Source organism: Poecile atricapillus, chromosome 19, assembly GCF_030490865.1.
Source record: "Poecile atricapillus isolate bPoeAtr1 chromosome 19, bPoeAtr1.hap1, whole genome shotgun sequence".
NCBI classification, from domain to species: domain Eukaryota; kingdom Metazoa; phylum Chordata; class Aves; order Passeriformes; family Paridae; genus Poecile; species Poecile atricapillus.
In genome coordinates, this window is record NC_081267.1 from 67,116 (window position 1) to 88,945 (window position 21,830).

The window sequence follows — 21,830 nt, forward strand, 5'->3', positions numbered from 1 at the left end:
ATCAAGAATATTAATTAGCCATCGGTAATTATTTGTGAGTGTCGTTAGCATTGATTAACTAATTAATGGCAATGATAGCCCAGAATTAATTGATTTGGGGCAATAATGAGTCATTAATAATTAGTTGGGGGGCTGATAAGTTTTGAATAAATTAACAGCCTGGGCTAATTAATCAGTAGATGTTAATTGCCCTGAATAATATTTAGCCTTAAATAATTAATTGCAGCAATCAATTAACTGCAAGTAACGGCACTAATGAACCTGGGATAGTTGACTGGGTGGGCTAATTAATCTGGAATAATTAAGGAATAGGGGCTAATTAACCTGGAATGATGAGTCAATGGCACTGTATCACCTGGAATAATTAACAGAATGAGGCTAATTAACTTGGAATGATTAATCGAGGGGATTAATTAGCCTGGAATCAGTGGGGTTAATTAACCGTGTCCCTCGCCCTGAGAGTTCACCGCTCGTTAACGGGCGCTAATTAATGCCCTGGGGAGACACACATGGGAATGACACAGAATTCATTACGTGGAATTAATTAATTACTTGGGAATTGATCAATCACACGGAATTAATTCCATGGAACCAATCACACGGAATTAAGGCAAAATCCAGAGGGGACGAAGACTGGGATGAGACGGGATTGAGACGGAATTAATTAATACGGAATTAATGACATGGGATTGACACGGAATTAACGACACGGGATTGACACGGAATTAATGACATTGGGATTGACACGGAATTAACGACATGTGATTGACATGGAATTAATGACATGTGATTGACATGGAATTAATGACATGGGATTGACACGGAATTAATGAGTTTGGATTTTCACGGAATTAATGATTTGGGATTTTCACGGATTTAAGGCGAAATCCACGTGGGGATTTGTGGAAGGCACGCCACGGGAACGACGCGGGATGAAGACGTGGGATTTTTCTGGAATTACAGGGAATTAAGGCAAAACCCAAGGCAGGACGGAAGCAGGGACGCCCCGGGAATTCCGTGGGAATTCCGCGGGATCAAGGCACCGCCCCGAGGCGCGGGGACAACGCGGATCCGCCGTCACCAGCGGCGTGACGTCACCTTGGTGACGCCATCCCGGTGACGTCATCCCGGTGACATAACCCCGGTGACGTCATCCCGGTGACGCCATCCCGGTGACGTCACCCGGGCACGTCACGGCGCGTCCGGACGCGTCCGGCTGCGTCCGGGCTCGTCCAGTTTGGGGGCCAGGGCGAGCAGCAGCGCCCGCAGGTGCCGCGCGCCCTCCTGAGCGGCCGCCAGCACCTCCTCGTGCCCCGTGAGCGCGGCCGGGTGTGGCTCCGGCCCCGCCCCTCCCGCCGTGACCTCAGAGCCGTCCTCGTCCTCGTCACCGGGCGCCGAGTTGGTGATGAGGGACAGCCCCAGCACGCGCAGCCCCAGGTGACGCGCGGCCGCCGCCTCCGACACCGTGCTCATACCTGGGGGGACAGCGAGGCTGGGGACACACCTGGGGACACCTGGGGGCACACCTGGGGACACCTGGGGACACACCTGGGGACACCTGGGGACACCTGGGAACACCTGGGGACACCTGGGGACACCTGGGGACACATCTGGGGACACCTGGGGACACCTGGGACACCTGGGGACACCTGGGGACACCTGGGGACACCTGGGACACACCTGGACACACCTGGGGACACCTGGGGACACACCTGGACACACCTGGGGACACCTGGGACACCTGGGGACACCTGGGCACACCTGGGGACACCTGGACACACCTGGGACACACCCAGGGACACCTGGGGACACACCTGGGGACACCTGGGGACACACCTGGGGACACCCGGGGACACCTGGGACACACCTGGGGACACACCTGGACACACCTGGGGACACACCTGGACACACCTGGGGACACCTGGACACACCTGGGGACACAGCTGGACACACCCCTGGGGTGTGCTGACCCCAGACTCGGGGGGCTTTGGGCATTTGGGGCTATTTGGCGCTGCTTTGGGATTCTTTTGGGGGTGATTTAGGGTGATTTGGGGCTGTTTTGGGGCTGGATTTTGGGGCTGGATTTGGGGCTGTTTTGGGGCCGGATTTTGGGGCTGGATTTGGGGCTGGATTTGGGGTTCTTTTTGGGTGATTCTGGGCTGCTTTGGGGCCATTCCGCTGCTCTTTTGGAGCCAATTTCGGGCTCTTTTGGGACACTTTTGGGAGCCTCTCCCCACCCTCCCGGGCCCCTCTCCTCACCGACGGCATCGGCCCCGAGGCACCGCAGGAGCCGGCACTCGGCGGGGGTCTCGTAGCTGGGCCCCCCCACGCCCACGTAGACCCCGGGGCGGGCCCGCAGCTCCTTCGGGGCCAGGGCCAGCGCCAGCTGCCGCAGCCCGGGGTCGTAGGCGTCCGTCATGGCCGGGAAGCGCGGCCCGAACCTGCCGGGAGCCGCGGCACCTCGGGACGGGGCCGGTTCCCCCAGAACCGGCTCCTCCTCACCCCAAAATCGGCCCCGTCCCCCCCAGTACGTCCATTTTTACCTCCAGATTGGCCCCTTCTGCCCCCTCAATGCCCATTTTCACCCCAAATCCCCCTTGTACTCCCAAACCCCCCCGTCTCACCCCCAAATCCCCCTTGTACCCCCAAACCCCCCTGTTTCCCCCCAAATCCCCCTTGGACCCCCAAACCCCCCCTGTTTCCCCCCCAAATCCCCCTTGTACCCCCAAACCCCCCTGTTTCCCCCCAAATCCCTCTTGGACCCCCAAACCCCCCCCGTTTCCCCCCCAAATCCCCCTTGTACCCCCAAACCCCGCCCCGGCCCCGCCCCAGCAGGCCCCGCCCACCTCTCGTCATTGGGCCCCACGAGGGGCGAGCGTCCGGCCAGGCCGGGGAGGTCGATGTGGTCGCGGATGACCAGCAGGTGACCAGGGCCCAGCTGTGGCCGCAGGGACCCCGCGGCGTTGGTCAGCACCAGGGTGTGGACACCGGCCAGGGCCAGGGCCCGGACAGGAACCACCACCTGTGGGCGTGGCCAGGGCGTGGTCAGGGGAGGGGCCAAGGGTGGCTCCAGGGGTGGGCGTGGCTCCAGGGATGGGTGTGGCCCAGGGGTGGGTGTGGCCCCAGGGGTGGGTGTGGCTCAGGGGTGGGTGTGGCCCCAGGGGTGGGCGTGGCCCCAGGGGTGGGCGTGGCCCCAGGGGTGGGCGTGGCCCCAGGGGTGGGTGTGGCCCCAAGGGGTGGGCGTGGCTCCAGGGGTGGGTGTGGCCCCAGGTGAGGGTGTGGCCCCAGGGGAGGGTGTGGCCCCAGGTGAGGGTGTGGCCCCAGGGGTGGGTGTGGTCCCAGGGGTGGGTGTGGTCCCAGGGGTGGGTGTGGCCCCAGGTGAGGGTGTGGCCCCAGGTGAGGGTGTGGCCCCAGGGCTGGGCGTGGCCCCAGGTGAGGGTGTGGCCCCAGGGGTGGGCGTGGCCCCAGGGGTGGGCGTGGCCCCAGGGGAGGGTGTGGCCCCAGGTGAGGGTGTGGCCCCAGGTGAGGGTGTGGCCCCAGGGGTGGGCGTGGCCCCAGGGGTGGGTGTGGTCCCAGGGGTGGGCGTGGTCCCAGGGGTGGGTGTGGCCCAGGGGTGGGTGTGGCCCCAGGGGTGGGCGTGGTCCCAGGGGTGGGTGTGGCCCCAGGGGAGGGTGTGGCCCCAGAGGTGGGTGTGGCCCCAGGTGAGGGTGTGGCCCCAGGGGTTGGTGTGGCCCTCAGGTGAGGGTGTGGCCCCAGGGGTGGGCGTGGCCCCAGGAGTGGGCGTGGCCCTCAGGTGAGGGCTGGCTCACCTGGGCGGGGCTGTAGCCCTCGTACAGGTGGAATCGGCCCTGCAGGACGGCGCAGGGGGCGGAGCCCAGGCGGCCGACGACCAATCGCCCGGCATGGCCCTGCACTGGGGGCGGGGCCGGGGTCACCACACCCCCCTGAGCCCCAGGAGACCCCCGGCCCTCCCCCTAAATCCCCCAACCCCCCAAACCATCCCAAAATCCCCCTGAAACCACCCCAAAAACTGTCCCAGACCACCCCAAATCCCCCTGGACCTCCCGCTCCCAGTGCTCCCAGCACTCCCAGTGCTCCCAGTGCTCCCAGTTCGCCCAGTTCCCTGGGCAATCCCAGTTCCTCCAGCGTTCCCAGCACTCCCAGCACTCCCAGCGCTCCCAGTTCGCCCAGTTCGCCCAGTTCGCCCAGTTCCCTGAGCAATCCCAGTTCCTCCAGCGCTCCCAGCGCTCCCAGTGCCCCGGAGCCCAGCTCTCCCAGTTCCCCCAGTTCCCCCAGTACCGGTGCTGCGGGGGAAGTGCGGGATCTCGGCGTAGTCGAAGCTCTGCGGCTCCGAGAGCTCCTGGGCCAGCGCCCCCAGCCCCGAGCCGCACACCAGGGCCACGCGCGGAGCCTCCCGCAGCCGCGCCCGCAGCCAGGCCGCCGCCTCGGCGCACGCCTCGTAACTGGGACAGACCAGTATGGACCAGTATGGACCAGTATGGACCAGTACAGTACATACGGGTCAGTACGGGTCACTATCAGCCTCCCGCAGCCACGCCCGCAGCCAGGCCGCTGCCTCGGCGCACGCCTCGTAACTGGGACAGACCGGTACAGACCAGTATGGACCAGTACGGACCAGTATGGACCAGTATGGATGAGTGTGGGCACATATGGCTCAATGTGGGTCAGTATGGACCAGTACAGACCAGTATGGACCACTAAGGACCAGTAAGGATCAGTGTGGGGATGTATGGCAGTGCATGGACCAGTCTGGCACCAGTTTGGCACCTAACTGGGACCCCCGGGAGCTCCGGAATGACCCCAGCACCTCTGGAATGACGCCCAGTATGACCCCAGGAGCCCTGGAATGACCCCAGGAGCCCTGGAATGACCCCTTGGATCCCCGGAATGACCCTGGGATCCCTGGAATGACCTCTGGAATAACCCCAGGAGCCCGGGAATGACCCCCTTAGATCCCCAGAATGACCCTCGGAATGACCCCAGGAGCCCCGGAATGACCCCAGGAGCCCCGGAATGACCCCAGGAGCCCTGGAATGACCCCAGGACCTCTGGAGTAACCCCAGGAGCCCCGGAATGACCCCTTAGATCCCCAGAATGACCCCTTGGATTCCTGGAATGACCCTCGGAATGACCCCAGGATGCCCAGAATGACCCCAGGAGCCCCGAATGACCCCAGGATGCCCAGAATGACCCCAGGAGCCCCGGAATGCCCCTCAGATCCCCGGAATGACCCCAGGAGCCCCGGAATGACCCCAGGACCCCCGGATTGACCCTGGGATCCCTGGAATGACCTCTGGAATAACCCCAGGAGCCCCGGAATGACCCCCGGGATCCCTGGAATGACCCCAGGAGCCCCGGAACGACCCCAGGACCCCCGGAACGACCCCGGGATTCCCCAAAAGGACTCTTAGGGACGGTGGGGACCCACCGGGTGATGGGGGGGGGGCACCGCGGACCCTCCGAGGGGGCCCAGGGACACCCAGGAGCCCCGGGGTGACAGGTGGGGACCCCCAGGAGCCCCAGGAGCGCTGGGATGACCCCCAGGGCCCCCCCGGCACCCCCCGAGCCCCGCCGGGCCCCCCCATCCCCGACCTTGACTCTCGCCCCGGAGCAGCCGCGGCCCGGGCTCGGGGCCAGACGGACTTGGGACGGGGCGGGCGATGCCCCGCCCCCCGAATCCCCCCCAAAACCCCCCAAATCCCCCCCAAAACCCCTCTCCCCATCCCCGCTCCTTCCCCTCCCCATCAATGGGATTGGGGGGGTGGTCTTTAAGCCCCCAGGCCACGCCCCCTGGCGCCGATTGGCCGCGGCGGAGGTAGGAGACCCTCAGGCCGCGATCCCATTGGGTCATCCCCGCCCCCAGCATCCTCCCATCCCCAAAACCTCCCCGAAAAGCCCCCCCGGGACCCCCCCTCACCTCCCGTCCATCGGAGCCGCGTCTGCGCCGCCGCCCCCGCCCCCCGCCGCTTATGAGGGGGCGCGCCGGGTGACGTCAGCGCGCACGATCGCGCCCCCCTCGCCTCGCCCAATCAGGGGCTGCGCTGGCCCGGCCGCGCCCCCCCGTCGCCATGGAAACCGCCGCGGGAGAAGCGGCGGGAGCGGCAGGAGCTGCGGCCAATCACCGCGCGGTGCCGGGGGTGAATCCAGCCAATGGGAACGCGAGAAGCGAGGGGCGGGCAAAGCGTTGCCGGGAAACACCAGAGGGGTTGGGGAAATCACGTGACAGCAGCGTCGGCCAATGGGAACGCGGGGAGGGGACCCGGAATGGCGGCGGGAGCGTTGCCTGGCAACGCCGGGTGAGGCGGGAGTGTCACGTGGACGAGGAGGACCAATGAGAGCGCGAGGAAGAACCCGGAGAGCGGCGCGGGCGTTGCCCGGCAACGCCGCGAGGGGAGAGTCACGTTGGCCGAGCGGGCCAATGGGAGCGCTCGGAGAGGTGACGGCGTCGCCCGGCAACGCCGCGGGGCGGTCACGTGATTCGGCGGGGCCAATGGCGGCGCGCGGGAGGCGGAGGTCGCGGGGAGCAGCCCTCACGTGACCCCTGCGGACCAATCGGGCGCAGGGGGGCGTGGCGCAGGCGCTGTCATGGCGGACGGGGAGCGATCGCCGCTGCTGCCGCCCGAGGCGGGGCCGGGGCCGGGCGGGGCCGCGGCCTCCGGTGAGAGAGGGCGGGGTCACTCGGGACCGGCGTGGCGTTACCAGGGGCGGGGCCTGGCGAGGCGGGCAAGCCGGAGGGGCGTGGCTTAGCGCGTTGAGAGGGGAGGGGCGTGGCTTGTTTGGGCGTGGCTCGGTGACTGATCCGCCGTTCCCCGTTGGCAGGCGGCGGGGGGCCGGGTCCCGGTGAGGGCCCGCCCCCGTACTCGCCATTGGGCAGCCCCGAGGGGGTGGGGGCGGGGCCCCCGGCGGTCACGTGCCGCGTGTGCCAGCGGCCAATCAGCGTCGAGGGCAAAACGCATCAGCACGTGGTGAAGTGCGGGGGGTGCGGTGAGGCCACGGTAAGGGGCGGGGCCCCGGTAAGGGGCGGGGCCTAAACGGGGCGGGGCCTAAACGGGGCGGGGCCTGGTGCGTGGGGCCTGAATGGGCGTGGTGTGAATTGGGTGGGGTCCGAGTGGGCGGGGCTTGGTCTGAGGGGGATGGGGGGGTTTCTGGCAGGGTGGGGTCTGAAAGGGGCGTGGTCTCAGCTGGGCGGGGTCAGGGGGCTCCGGGGTGGAGGAAGGGGCGGGGCCTGAGGGGGCGTGGTCCCACCTGGGGCTGGTGGTGCTCGAGGGCGTGTCCCCTGAGGCCCCGCCCCCTGTGCTGTGGCAGCCAATCCGAACGGCCCCTGGCGGGAAGAAATACGTGCGGTGTCCGTGCAACTGCCTGCTGGTGTGCCGGGCCTCGGCCCAGCGCATCGCCTGCCCGCGGCCATACTGGTCAGACTGGGAGGGGACTGGGAGAGACTGGGATGGGCTGGGAGGGGCTGGAGAGCACTGGGAGGTGGCTGTGGGGTCTGGGGGGAATAGGGGTGGACTGGGGTGGAGTGGAGGGGAACTGGGATGGTGGTCTGGGGTATTGGGAGGGACTCGAGGGGTCACTGGGCCATACTGGGAGCACTGGGAGGGGTCACTGGGCCATACTGGGAGCACCGGAGGGATCTCCAGGGGGTTCCTGGGCCACACTGGGAGCAGCACCGGGTTCCCTCGGGGCCCAGCCCCCCTCCCAGTATAACCCAGTTCCCCCCAGTAAGAGGATCATCAACCTGGGCCCGGTGCAGACGGGGGCCCCCAGCCCCGACCCGCCCCCCGGGGGGGTTCGCGTGGCCTGCGCCCACTGCGGGGGACCTTTCCTGGTAAGCCACGCCCCTTCGGGTCCCGCCCACCCTGATCCCGCCCCTTTGGCACACCCTTGTGACCACGCCCCTTTCCCCACAGTGGGCGGAGCTCCCCGACCGCTCCCTGGCGCGCTGCCCCCACTGCCGCAAGGTGTAAGTCAGGCCCCGCCCCTTTGGGGGTGTGGTTGTGGTGACCACGCCCCTCACCCATGTGGGAGTGGTCACTCTGGAGGTGACCACGCCCCTCTGACCACGCCCAGGTCTGCGATTGGCCGGCGGTTCCCACGGCGACGCTGCCTCTGCTGCCTGCTGGGGGCGCTGCTGATGGGCGGGGCCGCAGCCGGACTGGCGGTGAGGGCGGGGCCTGGGGGCGGGGCCTAAGGGGGTGTGGGCAGGGAGGGGGAGGGGCTCAGCTGTCGATGGGGCGGAGTCTGGCAGCAGGTGTTAAGGGGGAGGGGCTCCAAGGGTGGAGGTCAAGGGGTGTGGCTTAAAAGGGTGTGGCTTGAAGGGGGAGTGGCTGGAATGGAATGAGGTGGGAGGAGGGGCGTGGCTTTAGTGGGGTGTGGCCTAACATTTTGGGGCAGTGCTCTGAGGGGTGTGGCTTGGAGGAGGCGGGTCTTAATCCATGTGGAGGGTGTGGCACAAGTGGGCGGGGCTTAAAGCTGCAGCCAGGGCAGAGCCAGTGGCAGTGACCACGCCCCCCTGCCCCGCCCAGGCTGGAACGTGGTGGCTGTGGCGCCGGGCGCGGTGGGTGCCGGCGGCGTGGGCGGTGCTGGGGGCGGGGGCGGGGGCGTGTCTGCTGCGTGCGGCCTATTGGGGCTGCGTGCGGGTCAGCCAGCCCCTCCCCCAACGCGCCTGACCACACCCACCCACACGGACACGCCCCTTCGCCACGGAACACGCCCACGGGCGCGGCCGCGTTGGGGACGCGCCTCAGTCGTGATGACGTCATGCGGCCACACCCTGTTCGCTATTGGACATTTTGGCGATTTCCGGCCCCGCCCCTTCCTTCAGCATGGCCCCGCCCCCTCCTGCATGCCTTGGGCCCAGCCCACCTGTACATAAGCCCCGCCCCCTGTACAGTCCTATTTATTGAACGGCCACGCCCACCACGGGCAGCCTTGTATGTAAATAAACCCAAACCCAACATTTCACCCCAAAATTCACCTTTATTAAAACATCAGGGGAGGGAGGGGCGGTCCCTGGGGGTGGGGGGGGCTGAGGGGGCGGGGCCTTTGGGGTGGGGGAGGGGTGGGAACGGATTTGGGGCTGCTTGGGGAAATTCTGTGACCGAGCAGCGACAGCAGCACCTGAGAGGCCCAAATTTGGGCAGTTTTGGGGGAATTAGGATAAAACGGAGAGTGAGATGCCACCTGGGTCTTGATGACATCATCAAAACGGTATTTTGAGTCAATTTTGGGACATTTTGGGCCAACATCTAATCTAAAGCCCCGATGGCGCCATCAACAGACAACTTTGGGTCGTTTTGGTTGGATTTAAGCCAATTTTGGGCCGATTTCAGAAGGGCTTTTTGGAAAAACGTGAATTTTTTGAACTCTGATTCTTCCCAAGCCTTTTTGGGGCCAATTTGCGCCAACACGGGGCCGACTCACCTCCCATTAAAAGCGGGCCACACCGCCTGGGCCGTGCCGGCGCCGCCGCCGGGGCGATTGGGGGCGGCGGCGGGGCCCTAGACGGCCAGCAGGGCGGTGATGGGGCAGTGGTCACTGCCCGGCACGGTGCTGCGGATCTTGCAGTCGCACAGCGCGCCCAGCAGCCGCCGCGACAGCACGGCGTAGTCCAGCCGCCAGCCCACGTTGCGGGCCCGCGCGCCGCCCAGGTAGGTCCAGAAGGTGAAGGCGCCGCGCGCCTCGGGGTACAGGTGGCGGAAGGAGTCGACGAAGCCGGCGGCCAGCAGGCGCGAGAAGCCCTCGCGCTCCTGCGGCGTGAAGCCGGGGTTGGCGCGGTTGACGCGCGGGTGGCACAGGTCGATCTCGCAGTGCGCCACGTTGAGGTCGCCGCACAGCAGCACCGGCTTGCGCTCGTCCAGGCCCCGCAGGAAGGACAGGAAGGCGGCGTCGAAGCGCAGCCGCGGCTCCAGCCGCACCAGGCCCCGGCCCGCGTTGGGCACGTACGCCGACACCACGAAGAGCGACGGGAACTCGGCCGTCACCACGCGGCCGTCGACGTCGTGCTCGGGGTCACCTGCGGGGCACCGGGAGTGAGCGGGGGCACTGGGAGGGGATTGGGAGGGGACTGGGAGGGGATTGGGAATGGACTGGGAGTGACTGGGGGCACTGGGAGGGGATTGGGAATGAACTGGGAGTGACTGGAGGGGACTGTGAACGACTGGGGAGTGACTGGAGGGGACTGGGAGGGCACTGGGAATGAACTGGGGGTATTGGGAATGAGCTGGGAGTGACTGGAAGGGACTGGGAGGGGATTGGGATTGAACTGGGAGTGACTGGGGGCACTGGGAGGGGATTGGGAATGAACTGGGAGTGACTGGGGGCACTGGGAGGGGATTGGGAATGAACTGGGGGTACTGGGAATGAGCTGGGAGTGACTGGAGGGGACTGGGAACGACTGGGGAGTGACTGGAGGGGACTGGGAGGGCACTGGGAATGAACTGGGAGTGACTGGGGGCACTGGGATTGGATTGTGAATGAACTGGGAGTGACTGGGGGCACTGGGAGGGCACTGGGAATGAACTGGGAGTGACTGGGGGCACTGGGAGGGCACTGGGAATGAACTGGGAGTGACTGTAGGGGACTGGGAGGGGATTGGGAATGAACTGGGAGTGACTGGAGGGCACTGGGAGGGGATTGGGAATTGGGATGGTTTCAGGATGGTTTGGGGTTGGGTTTGGGGTCTATTTGGGGTGGGTTTACGGTGTGTTTGGGCCAGGTTTAGGGGGTGTTTGGGTTGGGGTGGATTCAGGGTGTGTTTGGGGTGGGTTCAGGGCGTGTTTGGGCTGGATTTGGGTTGGGTTTGGGGTGTGTTTGGGCTGGGGTGGGTTCAGGGCGTGTTTGGGGTGTGTTTGGGGTGGGTTCAGGGCGTGTTTGGGGTGTGTTTGGGGTGTGTTTGGGCTGGGGTGGGTTCAGGGTGTGTTTGGGGTGGGTTCAGGGCGTGTTTGGGCTGGATTTGGGTTGGGTTTGGGGTGTGTTTGGGCTGGGGTGGGTTCAGGCCGTGTTCAGGGTGGGTTTGGGCTGTGTTTGGGGTGCTCTGGGGCTCTCACCGATGCCGTAGGTGACGTTGAGGGGCTCAGTCTTGGCCAGCAGCCCCACGCCGCTGTAGCCCGGCCGGTCCTTGGCGCTGGACCAGAACTGGTGCGGGAGCCCCGGCAGCGCCCGGATCTCGGCGGGCACGGCCGAGACGGCGCATTTGGTCTCCTGCAGGCACAGCACGTCCGGGGCCTCCTCCTGCACCCACTGTGGGGACCCCCGGTCAGAGCGGGAACCCCCAAACACGACCAGATCCCACCGGGGGGGAGCGGAACGGCGCCGGGAGCCCCAAAACGCCCAGGGAACAACCAGAAACGTCCAGGGGAACCCCGAAATTACTCTGAGAGCCGCCCAAAAGGCTCGAAGGAGCCCTCCAAATACACGGGGACCCCCGGAAATGTACGGGACCCTCCCCCAGTGCCCCCCAAAACCTGCGGCTGGCTCCTCCCACTCCCGCAAGCCCCTCCCCCGGCCCCACCCGGGCACTCACCTGGGCCCCGCCCTTGCGCACCCAGGCCCGCAGGCCGTCCACGTTCCAGGAGGAGACCTTGAGCGTCCAGCGCCGGCCCTCGGGCGTGGCCTCGCGGGTGGGCGGGTCCTCGTACAGCGGGGCCGGCGGCGCCTTGGCCACCTTGGCAGGGCCGGGCCCTGCGTGGGGAGGGTTACTGGGAGCACTGGGAGCACTGGGAGGGGGGGCTGGGTGGTCCTGGGCTCTACTGGGGTTTACGGGGCTCAGAGCGGGGTGGTACTCTGGGTTCTGAGGGGTCGTACTGGGTTGTACTGGGCTGTAAAGCGTTATACTGGTCCGGACTGGTCCAGACTGGTCACTCACCGGCCTCGTCCCCGCTGCCGCTCTCCTCCTTCTTCTTCCCGCGCTTCGGCATGGCGCAGGCCCCGCCCACTGCGGTCCAGACACGCCCCCTCCGCCGATGCCCCGCCCCTCCGGCTTTAAGCCCCGCCCCTGCGCCGAAGAGCGAGCCCGCCATCAGCGCGAGCCCCGCGGCCAATCAGAGCGCGTCGAACCCTTAATCCCCACCTCCCCGCCACAGCTCAGCCAATCAGAGCGCGCCGAACCCCTAATCCCCACCTCCCCGCCACAGCTCAGCCAATCAGGGCGCGCCTCCCCTCACGGCGCGGCAGCCAATCACCGCCCGCCGCCGCCACGTGCAGCGCTGGGGGCCGAACCGGGGCCGATGGGGATCGGAACCGGGGCTGGGGCCGGGAACAACCGGGCCAGGCCGGGCCCAGACCGGGCCCGAACGGCGCCCGGTGCCCCGCGCTCGACCCGCCCGCCCTGCTCCCCCCGCCAGCTGTCAATCATCTCCCGCAGTGACCAATCAGCGCCCGCCGCCGTCCCGGTCGAACCCGTCCCCTCCCCCTCCGCATCCACCCCAATCAGCGCGCGCCGTACCTCAGCCCGCGGGACCAATCAGCGGCCGCGGCGGCGGCGCGCGGGACCAATCAGCGGCCGCGGCGCGCGGGGCGGGGGCGGCGGCGGGAGCGGCGCGAGCGGCTCCGCGCGCGCGGGAACCGTGAGGGGAGGGATGGATGGAGGAGGTGTGGCCGGAACCGGAAACTCTCCGGGGGTGAGGGGGGCGGTGGAACGGAAGTGGCGTAGCGGAGCGGCGGGAGAAGCGGCGGGAGGAGAGGCGGCGGCGGCGGCGGCGGCGTGACGTCACTGGGGGGACACCGGGGAGCCCGGCGTGACGTCATGCCGACCGTGCTGGGCCTGGAGGGCTCCGCCAACAAGGTGGGCGCGGGGGTGGTGCGGGACGGCGCCGTCCTCAGCAACCGCCGCGCCACCTACGTCACGCCGCCGGGACAGGGTGACGTCATTGCCCCCTCGCCCCCCCTCCCCCGGTGTCCCCCCGCGCTGCCCCCCCCCCCCACTGACCCCTCCCCGCTCCTTTTCCCCCTCAGGCTTCGCCCCCGGCCCCACCGGGCGGCACCACCGGGCCGTGCTGCTGGGCCTGGTCCAGGCCGCGCTGCGCGAGGCGGGCGTCGGGCCCCGCGACCTCGACGGGGTCGCCTTCACCAAGGGTAAGGCCGAGAAGCGTCCCCAGAAACCAGCCCGGGAACCCTGAACCCTCCTTGGGCTCCACAGGTCTTATACAGACTCTACAGATCCCCTGTAGGCCCCACTGACCCCACAGATCTTATACAGACCCCAGAGACCCCACAGATCCCCTATGGATCCCACAGAAGTCACAGATCTCTTGCAGACCCCACAGATCCCCTACAGGCCCCACAGATCCCCTGGTGCCCCCACACAACTCTTACAGACCCCACACACCCCACAGATCCCCTATGGACCCCACAGACCCCACAGGTCTCTCACAGATCCCACAGATCCCCTAAAGGCCCCACAGATCCCGTAAAGACCCCACAGACCCCACAGATCCTTCCTTGGGCCCCACAGACCCCACAGATCTCTTACAGTTCGCATAGATCCCCTGGCACCCCCACACAACTTCTGCAGACCCCACAGATCCCCCACAGACTCCCCAGATCCCCTGTAGACCCCACACATCCCCTGTAGGCCCCACAGAGGAGGCTTTGGAGGCTCCCAGGGGGATTCTGGGGCTCCTGTGACCCCGACTTGGGTGAAGGTCCCGGGATGGGGTCCCCAGGCCATGGCTGAGACCATTACTGGGACTCAGGGGGGAGTTTTTGGGGTGTCCTGGGGGGGTCATGATGATCCCAACCGCTCTAGGGGGGATTGGGATGTCCGGGGGGGGTTTTGGGGTGTCCTGGGGGGGTTTTGGGGTGTCTCAGGGGGAGTTTATGGGGTAACACAGCCCTGATCCTGTAGGTCTGGGCATGGGGTCCCCCCTGGCGGTGGGTGAGACCATTACAGGGGTCCAGGGGGGGTTTTGGGGTGACACAGCCCCTGTTTGGCAGGCCCGGGTATGGGGTTCCCCCTGGCGGTGGGTGAGACCATTACCGGGGTTCAGGGGGGTGTTTTGGGGTGACACGGCCCCGGTTTGGCAGGCCCGGGTATGGGGTCCCCCCTGGCAGTGGGTGAGACCATTACTAGGGTTCAGGGGGGAGCTTTGGGGTGTCTCAGGAGGGTTTTTGGGGTAACACAGCCCCCGTTTGGCAGGCCCTGGCATGGGGTCCCCCCTGGCGGTGGGTGAGACCATTACAGGGGTTTGGGGGTGGTTTTTGGGGTGTCTCAGGGGTGGTTTTTGGGGTAACACAGCCCCCGTTTGGCAGGCCCTGGCATGGGGTCCCCCCTGGCGGTGGGTGAGACCATTACAGGGGTCCAGGGGGGAGTTTTGGGGTGTCTCAGGGGGAGTTTATGGGGTAACACAGCCCTGATCCTGCAGGTCTGGGCATGGGGTCCCCCCTGGCGGTGGGTGAGACCATTACAGGGGTCCAGGGGGGTGTTTTGGGGTGACACAGCCCCTGTGTGGCAGGCCCTGGCATGGGGTCCCCCCTGGCGGTGGGTGAGACCATTACTGGGGTTTGGGGGGAGTTTTGGGGTGTCTCAGGAGGGTTTTTGGGGTAACACTGCCCCTGTTTGGCAGGCCCGGGTATGGGGTCCCCCCTGGTGGTGGGTGAGACCATTACCGGGGTCCAGGGGGGGTTTTGGGGTGTCTCAGGAGGGTTTTTGGGGTAACACAGCCCCTATCCCGCAGGCCCGGGCATGGGGTCCCCCCTGGCGGTGGGTGAGACCATTACAGGGGTCCAGGGGGGTGTTTTGGGGTGACACGGCCCTGGTTTGGCAGGCCCTGGAATGGGGTCCCCCCTGGCGGTGGGTGAGACCATTACCGGGGTCCAGGGGGGGTTTTGGAGTAACACAGCCCCTATCCCGCAGGCCCTGGAATGGGGTCCCCCCTGGCGGTGGGTGAGACCATTACAGGGGTCCAGGGGGGTGTTTTGGGGTAACACAGCCCCTATCCCGCAGGCCCGGGCATGGGGTCCCCCCTGGCGGTGGGTGAGACCATTACCGGGGTTCAGGGGGGGTTTTGGGGTGACACAGCCCCTGTTTGGCAGGCCCTGGCATGGGTTCCCCCCTGGCGGTGGTAGCGGCCGTGGCGCGGACGCTGGCGCAGCTCTGGGGGCGGCCCCTGCTGGCTGTCAATCACTGCGTGGGGCACATCGAGATGGGGCGGCTGCTCGGCCCCGCCCCCGACCCGCTCGTGCTCTACGTCAGCGGCGGCAACACACAGGTATCGCGACAGGGACACCGCGGGGCGGCCTCGGGGGGGGGGAAACGGCTGGTATCGCGATATGTCGTCAGGGGAGAGGGGGGAAACGGCTGATATCGTGACGTATCGTGAGGGGAAAGGGCGGAAATGGCCAATATTGGGCAGGGGGAGCGAGGAGACAGCCGATATCGCAATATATTGTGATGGGGGAGGGAGGAGACAGCTGCTATCGCGATATATCGTGAGGGGAGAGGGAGGAAACGGCTGGTATCGCGATATGTCGTGAGGGGAGAGGGGGGAAACGGCTGGTATCGCGATATATCGTCGGGAGAGGGGGGAAACGGCTGATATCGCGATATGTCGTCAGGGGAGAGGGGGGAAACGGCTGATATCGTGATATGTCGTGAGGGGAGAGGGGGGAAAGGGCCAATATCGGGCAGGGGTAGTGAGGAGACAGCCGATATCGCGATATATTGTGATGGGGGAGGGAGGAGACATCCGATATCGCAATATATCGCGAGGGGGGAGGGAGGGAGCAGCCAGCATCGTGCGGGATCCCCGCGGTGACGCGGCACGAGCGCCCGCAGGTGATCGCGTACTCCCGGCACCGGTACCGGATCCTGGGCGAGACCCTGGACGTGGCCGTGGGGAACTGCATCGACCGCCTGGCCCGGCTGCTGCAGGTGAGACACGCCCCTTCCGGCCACGCCCTTCTGGCCACGCCCCTCCTGCCACGCCCCTCTGGCCACACCCTCGCTGACCCCACCCCTTTTCCCACAGATCCCAAACGCCCCCAGCCCTGGCTACAACGTGGAGCAGCTGGCCAAGAGGTGACCCCAAAATCCCCCCAAGTTCCCTCTGGAGCCTCTGGGAACCCCCAGACCTCCCTAAACTCCCCCAAAATCCCCCCAAGTTCCCTCTGGATCCTCTGGGAACCCCCAGACCTGCCTAAACTCCCCCAAAATCCCCCCAAGTTCCCTCTGGATCCTCTGGGAACCCCCAGACCTCCCTGAACTCCCCCAAATTCCCCCTGAGTTCCTTTGGGATCCTCTGGGAACCCCCAGACCTCCCTAAACTCCCCCAAATTCCCCCCGAGTTCCTTTGGGATCCTCTGGGAACCCCCAGACCTCCCTGAACTCCCCCAAAATCCCCCCAAGTTCCCTCTGGATCCTCTGGGAACCCCCAGACCTCCCTGAACTCCCCCAAAATCCCCCCTGAGTTCCTTTGGGATCCTCTGGGAACCCCCAGACCTCCCTGAACTCCCCCAAATTCCCCCTGCGGGACCCCAGGGGCCGCCGGCTGATCGCGCTGCCCTACGTGGTCAAGGGTCTCGACGTCTCCTTCTCGGGGCTCCTGTCCCACCTCCAGGTACCCCCAAATCCGCCGGGGAGGGGCCCAGAGCGCCCCGAGGGGGGCCGGGAACAGCGGGGAGACCCTGAAACGCTTTTTGTGCCCCCCAGGCTGTGACCCCCAAACTGCTGGGGTCGGGGGAGGCGACGCCGGAGGATTTGTGCTTCTCCCTGCAGGTGGAGGGGCTGAAAAACGGGGTTTGGGGGGGATTTGGGGGTTTGGGGGGGATTTGGGGGGGATTTCGAGGGGTTCATTGGGGTTTGGGGGGGATTTTGGGGTTTGGGGGAGATTTCAGGGGGTTCATTGGGGTTTGGGGGGGGTTCATTGGGGTTTGGGAGTGATTTTGGGTGGGATTTTGGAGTTTGGGAGTGATTTTGGGGGGGATTTTGGAGTTTGGGGGGATTTCGGGGGGTTCATTGGGGTTTGGGGCGGTTAATTTGGGTTTGGAGGGGATTAATTGGGGTTTGGAGGGGATTAATTGGGGTTTGGAGTGGATTAATTGGGGTTTCTGGGTCCCCAAAGGGAGTTTGGGGTGGATACGGGGTGCTTTGGGGCATTGCTTTGGGTTAACGCGGTTCTGGGAGCATTTCAGGGAGGGCTTGTGAGGATTTTGGGTAATTTTGGGGTAATTAATGGGGTTTGGAGGGTTTTAGCGGGGTCTTGGGGCGGTGTGGGGAGCTCAGGAGGGGCTGGGGATGTGGGTGGGAGGATTTGGGGGGTTTGGGCCCGGGGCTGGCGGTTTTGGGGTGGTTTTGAGGCCCGGGGTGGTTTGGGGTGCTGACACTTTTGGGGCGGGGGCAGGAGACGGCGTTCGCGATGCTGGCCGAGGTCACCGAGCGCGCGCTGGCGCTGACGCGGGCGCGGCACCTGCTGCTCGTGGGGGGCGTGGCCTGTGAGTGGGCGGGGTCACGCCTGGGGGGCGGGAGCTTTTGGGACCCCGATTTTGGGTGGGAGGAGCCAAATCTATAGGGCAGGGAGCCACGCCCAGAGGGCGGGGTCACACCTGTGAGGGGTGTGGCCATAGGGGCAGGGAGCCACGCCCAAAGGGCGGAGTCACACCTGTGAGGGGCGTGGCCATAGGGGCAGGGAGCCACACCCAAAGGGCGGGGTCACACCTGTGGGGGGGTGGCCATAGGGACAGGGAGCCACACCCAAAGGGTGGGGTCACACCTGTGAGGGGCGTGGCCACAGGGGCAGGGAGCCACACCCAGAGGGCGGGGTCACAGTGGGAGGGCAGGGACAAAGGGGCGGGGCCCAGCTGCCTATCAAGAGGGGTGAGACCCCCTCCATTTGTGGGGAAGGGGAGGAGCCAGGGGCCGGCCCCGTCCACAGCCCCACCCACCACACCTGTGTGCGCAGGTAACCGCCGGCTGCAGGAGATGCTGCAGACAATGTGCAGGGCCCGGGGGGCCGAGCTGTGCCCCACAGACGAGAGGTGAGGGCGGGGCCTGCCTCGGGGGTGGGGCACACCTGTGGGACACACCTGTGGGACACACCTGTGGGCACACCTGTGGAGACACACCTGTGGGGACACACCTGTGGGACACACCTGTGGGGATACACCTGTGGAGACACACCTGTGGGACACACCTATGGGACATGCCCGTGACCTTTGACCCCTGGCCTTTGCCCCCAGGTACTGCATCGACAACGGCGCCATGATCGCCCAGGCCGGGTGGGAGATGCTGAGAGTGGGGCAGGTGACGGAGCTCAGCCAATCAGGGATCACGCAGAGGTCAGGGGGCGTGGCCGTGTGGCTGGGGCGGGGTGGGCACCCTCTGAGCTCTGACCTTTGACCTCTGGCTGTGCACAGGTACCGGACGGACGAGGTGGAGGTGACCTGGAGGGACTGAGGTGACCACGCCCCAAATGGCCACGCCCTTTTAATAAAATAGACCCCACCCCTCCCATCTTCTGGCCACGCCTCTTTATGTGTGGATGATGCCATTCAATTGCTGACCCCGCCCATCTAGAGAGGACCAATCAGCTTCCGATGCTGCTTGTCAGTCACCCAGGGAACTCTGCCCTCCCACTGTCAATCAACTGGTGCAAGCCACGCCCCTTTTGTTTGATTACATCAATGCCCCCTGTCAATCAACAGCTTCAATCCCCGCCCCTTGCATTGGGTTACATCAGTGCCATCTCTGTCAATCACCCATGGGCCACGCCCACTCGTATTGCATAACCGCAGCTCTCTCCTGCATGAGTGGCAGCCCAGCGGCCAATAGGATTGGAGGGCGGTAAAGCGATGGCCAATAGGAGCGCGGGGGGGCGTGACTTTGCTGATGGGGGCTGGCGGGCGAAGGCGGGATCGGTTCAGTCTGTGAGGGGCCGGCGAAGGGGTCGGATCGCAGTGGAGAGGTAGCGGGAGGAAATGGCGGCTGTGGGGGAAGGAGGCTGTGTGCGTTTGCGTGCGTGTGTGTGTGTTTGTGTCGCGACATGGCTCCCGCTCGCGATCCCGACCCGCGTTCCCCCCGTCGCCGCCAGCCGCGGGCGCTCGGGGTTTTAGCGGTGTCGCAGAGCAGCGGCGGCTCCTTCTTCACTCGGCGGAGCAGAGGCTTCGGGGCTCCACCGGAATTTGGGGGGTCGCACAAATGTTCCGGGAGGGGCCGCGGGGGCTCCGGGCCGGGCCGGGGGAGGTTCTCGGGAGGGCTCCCGCGGTCCCGGTTCGGTCCCGGTCTGATTCCATTTCTGTTCTCTCAGGCGGAGCTGCCGGCGGGAATCTGCTTCAGGAGGATCTCCGCTGTATTCTTTCCTTCCTTTTCTGCTGTTTTGTTTTTTGGTTTTTTTTTTTTAACCATATTTGCTTAACCTGAAAATTCTTTACCTCATTTTCCCTCACGATTTGCGCTCCCCACCACGTGTCTCCCCATCCTTCCCTGAAGGTCAGTTTGAAACTAATTCCTTATGTTTTAATACGTGTTTTTCGGCCGATTTAACGTGTTTTTTATCGATTTGTAACTTTTGGTAGGTTTTCTTACCTTTTTTACCCTTTTTGGAATGTTTTTTCCCCTCAGGAAGGAGCCGCTTGCCGGAAACGGCGCCCCGCGGATTTCGGCGCTGTAAAACTACAATTTTACATCTTTAATTTACGTTTTTAAAATTAGTTTTCCGCTTCAAAGAACTCTTTTTGTATTTTCAATTAGTGTTTTGGGGTTTTTTGAAGAGTTTTTGGAGTTTTTTTTGCGGAATTCGAGGCGATTTAGCTTCAGAGTTCCACCCTCAGGATTTGGACCCTCCCCACGTGTTTTGCCTCCTCTTTAACGTTGACTAAATCAGAATATACTTTAATATGAAAAACCACAAAACCTTTTTCCCGAAATTTACCTCCTAATTTTTGTTTTTTATCGATTTTACTTTTTATTTTGGCCCATTTTTCCTCCGCCTTTCCCTGAGGCGCTGCCCGCGCCGGGAAAACCGCGCCCCGATTCTTATACTTTTATTTTCTATTTTTATTTTTCGATTTCCCAGATTCCACCGCTGTTAGTGGAGGTTTGGGCTATAAGTCTTTATTCTCTATTTTGCCGGGTTTTTTTTCCCCAGATAAATTGTTGTCCTGATGTTATGAATATGTTTCTTTTATGGATCGCTGGAATAAATCCTTCTTCGCTGTGGAATTTACCGCGGGTTTGGCGAGGGGAAGCCTAAGAGTTTTATTTAAGTAGTTTAAAAGTTTTATTTCATTTATGAGTATTATTTAAATAAAAACCCGCGGGGGAGTTTCTCGGTGCCGGTTCGAACCGCCCTCAGGGCCGGAGGGGCGGGGCCAAAGGGCGGCGGGAAAATTGGGGGCGGGGCCAAAGGACGGCGGGAAAATTGGGGGCGGGGCTTTGCCGAAAAAGGGAATTGGGGGCGGGGCAAAGCCCTCAGAGGCGCTGAGGGGGCGGGGCGGGGGCGCGGCCATTACGGGTCCTGAGGGCGGAGCGGCCCGGCCGCCATTTTGAGCGTGGCGCCGCAGCCAATGGCGGCGCGGGCGGCCGGAACCGGCGGGAGGAGCGGCCGGAAGTGGGCGCGGCCCCGCGCTGTCATGGCGGCGCCCGAGGAGGAGGCGGCGGCGGCGGAGAGCGAGGGCGGGGACGGCGGCGATGAGGAGGCGCTGAGGCGGCTGGAGGTGGGGGAGGGGCGGGACCCCGGGGGGGGGGAGGGGTGGGACCCTGGGGGGGGGCTCGGACCCCTCTCAGGGGGGCTGGGGTGTCCTGAGGGGAGGGGGGGGCTGGGACCCCTCGGGGGCCTTTTGGGACCTTCTGGGCCCCTTTTGGGGAGGTTTTGTGGGAGTTTTGGGGCTTTTCGGGGTTTTGGGGTTTTCTTAGGGTGGTGTCGGTGTGTTCTGGGGGGATTCTTTAAGCAGGGAATTTGGGGTTGTTTGAGGGGGAAAGTTTGGGTGATTCTGGGAGGAGATTGGGGTTTTTTCAGGGGGACATTCGGGGCTGTTTGAGGGGGGGCATTAGGGATTATTTCGGGGGGGGTTTCAGTTTATTTCGGGTGTGGATTTGGGGTGATTTGGGATGGTTTGTGTGGGAGCTGGGGTGATGTGAGGGGAACTGGGTTATTTGGGGTGGGAATTCAAGTTATTTGGGGTTATTTGGGGGGAATTTGGGTTATTTGGGGTGATTTGGGTTATTTTGGGTGGGAATTTGGGTTATTTGGGGGGAATTTGGGATATTTAAGGGGAATTTGAGTTGATTTGGGGGGAGTTTGGGTAATTTGGGGTTATTCTTGGTGGGAATTCTGTTCCTTTGGGGTGACCTGTGGCCTGTGCCCGTGGCTCCCCCAGGCCATGGTGACAGAGCTCTATCGCTTCCGGGACTCGCTGACCCCTCGGGACCCGCCCGGTGACCCCGGCAGTGACCCCGGCAGTGACCCCGGTGACCCCAGCAGTGACCCCTTGGTGGCTGAGATGGAGAAAACACTGAAGATGATGGAGGAGATCCAGGGCAGGGAGGGGCTGGGGCGTGGCTGGGCGTGGCTGGGACAATGCTGGGTGTGACTGGGATGTCTCTGGGTGTGGTTGGGTGTGGCTGGGATGGTGCTGGGTGTGGCTGGGCGTGGTTGGGTGTGGCCGGGATGGCTCTGGGCGTGGTTGAGTGTGACTGGGATGTCTCTGGGTGTGGCTGGGCATGGCTGGGATGGCGCTGGGTATGGCTGGGTGTGATTGGGCGTGGCTGGGCGTGGCTCGGATGGTGCTGGGTGTGGCCGGGATGGCTCTGGGCGTGGCTGGGTGTGGTTGGGATGGTGCTGGGTGTGGCCGGGATGGCTCTGGGCGTGGCTGGG

The 21,830-nt window shown here is 64.6% G+C and overlaps 5 protein-coding genes across 10 annotated transcripts in view; 2 read left to right on the forward strand and 3 right to left on the reverse strand.

The window, feature by feature from the left end:
• Window positions 1–794: 794 nt before the first annotated feature.
• Window positions 795–6,082, reverse strand: PNP (purine nucleoside phosphorylase). Its single transcript, XM_058853182.1, has 6 exons — window positions 5,939–6,082; window positions 4,300–4,463; window positions 3,810–3,913; window positions 2,847–3,022; window positions 2,260–2,441; window positions 795–1,475 (listed from the first exon to the last, which is right to left on the reverse strand). The coding sequence occupies exons 1-6, from the start codon at window positions 5,947–5,949 to the stop codon at window positions 1,192–1,194; spliced, it is 921 nt and encodes a 306-aa protein (XP_058709165.1). The 5' UTR covers window positions 5,950–6,082; the 3' UTR covers window positions 795–1,191.
• A 304-nt stretch (window positions 6,083–6,386) lies between these two features.
• On the forward strand, window positions 6,387–8,980 carry PIP4P1 (phosphatidylinositol-4,5-bisphosphate 4-phosphatase 1). The gene is made up of 7 exons (XM_058853184.1): window positions 6,387–6,679; window positions 6,841–7,016; window positions 7,327–7,433; window positions 7,744–7,849; window positions 7,932–7,984; window positions 8,092–8,182; window positions 8,547–8,980. The coding sequence occupies exons 1-7, from the start codon at window positions 6,607–6,609 to the stop codon at window positions 8,688–8,690; spliced, it is 750 nt and encodes a 249-aa protein (XP_058709167.1). The 5' UTR covers window positions 6,387–6,606; the 3' UTR covers window positions 8,691–8,980.
• The window catches only part of HNRNPC (heterogeneous nuclear ribonucleoprotein C), a 31,989-nt gene continuing 16,803 nt past the window's right edge, over window positions 6,645–21,830 (reverse strand). For all 4 annotated transcript variants that reach the window (XM_058853181.1, XM_058853180.1, XM_058853179.1 and 1 more), the window contains exon 10: window positions 6,645–6,658. The gene's annotated coding sequence lies outside the window, so the exon portion shown is untranslated. The remainder of the gene's footprint in view (window positions 6,659–21,830) is intronic.
• Window positions 9,061–12,602, reverse strand: APEX1 (apurinic/apyrimidinic endodeoxyribonuclease 1). Its single transcript, XM_058853183.1, has 5 exons — window positions 12,467–12,602; window positions 11,888–12,016; window positions 11,546–11,703; window positions 11,070–11,262; window positions 9,061–10,036 (listed from the first exon to the last, which is right to left on the reverse strand). The coding sequence occupies exons 2-5, from the start codon at window positions 11,937–11,939 to the stop codon at window positions 9,522–9,524; spliced, it is 918 nt and encodes a 305-aa protein (XP_058709166.1). The 5' UTR covers window positions 11,940–12,016; window positions 12,467–12,602; the 3' UTR covers window positions 9,061–9,521.
• OSGEP (O-sialoglycoprotein endopeptidase) lies at window positions 12,640–20,240 on the forward strand. 3 transcript variants are annotated; one of them, XR_009279118.1, is made up of 12 exons: window positions 12,640–12,881; window positions 12,976–13,095; window positions 15,055–15,230; window positions 15,797–15,892; window positions 15,990–16,039; window positions 16,499–16,577; window positions 16,670–16,735; window positions 17,361–17,451; window positions 17,919–17,994; window positions 18,196–18,294; window positions 18,373–19,444; window positions 19,577–20,240. XR_009279118.1 is itself a non-coding variant. In XM_058853176.1 (12 exons), exons 1-11 carry the CDS (start codon window positions 12,767–12,769, stop codon window positions 18,410–18,412), a joined length of 1,008 nt encoding a protein of 335 aa, XP_058709159.1. In that variant the 5' UTR covers window positions 12,640–12,766; the 3' UTR covers window position 18,413; window positions 19,263–20,240. The 3 variants fall into 3 exon arrangements, 1 of the variants encoding a protein (XP_058709159.1); XR_009279117.1 differs by having other exon boundaries at window positions 18,373–18,920; window positions 19,263–20,240; XM_058853176.1 differs by having other exon boundaries at window positions 18,373–18,413; window positions 19,263–20,240.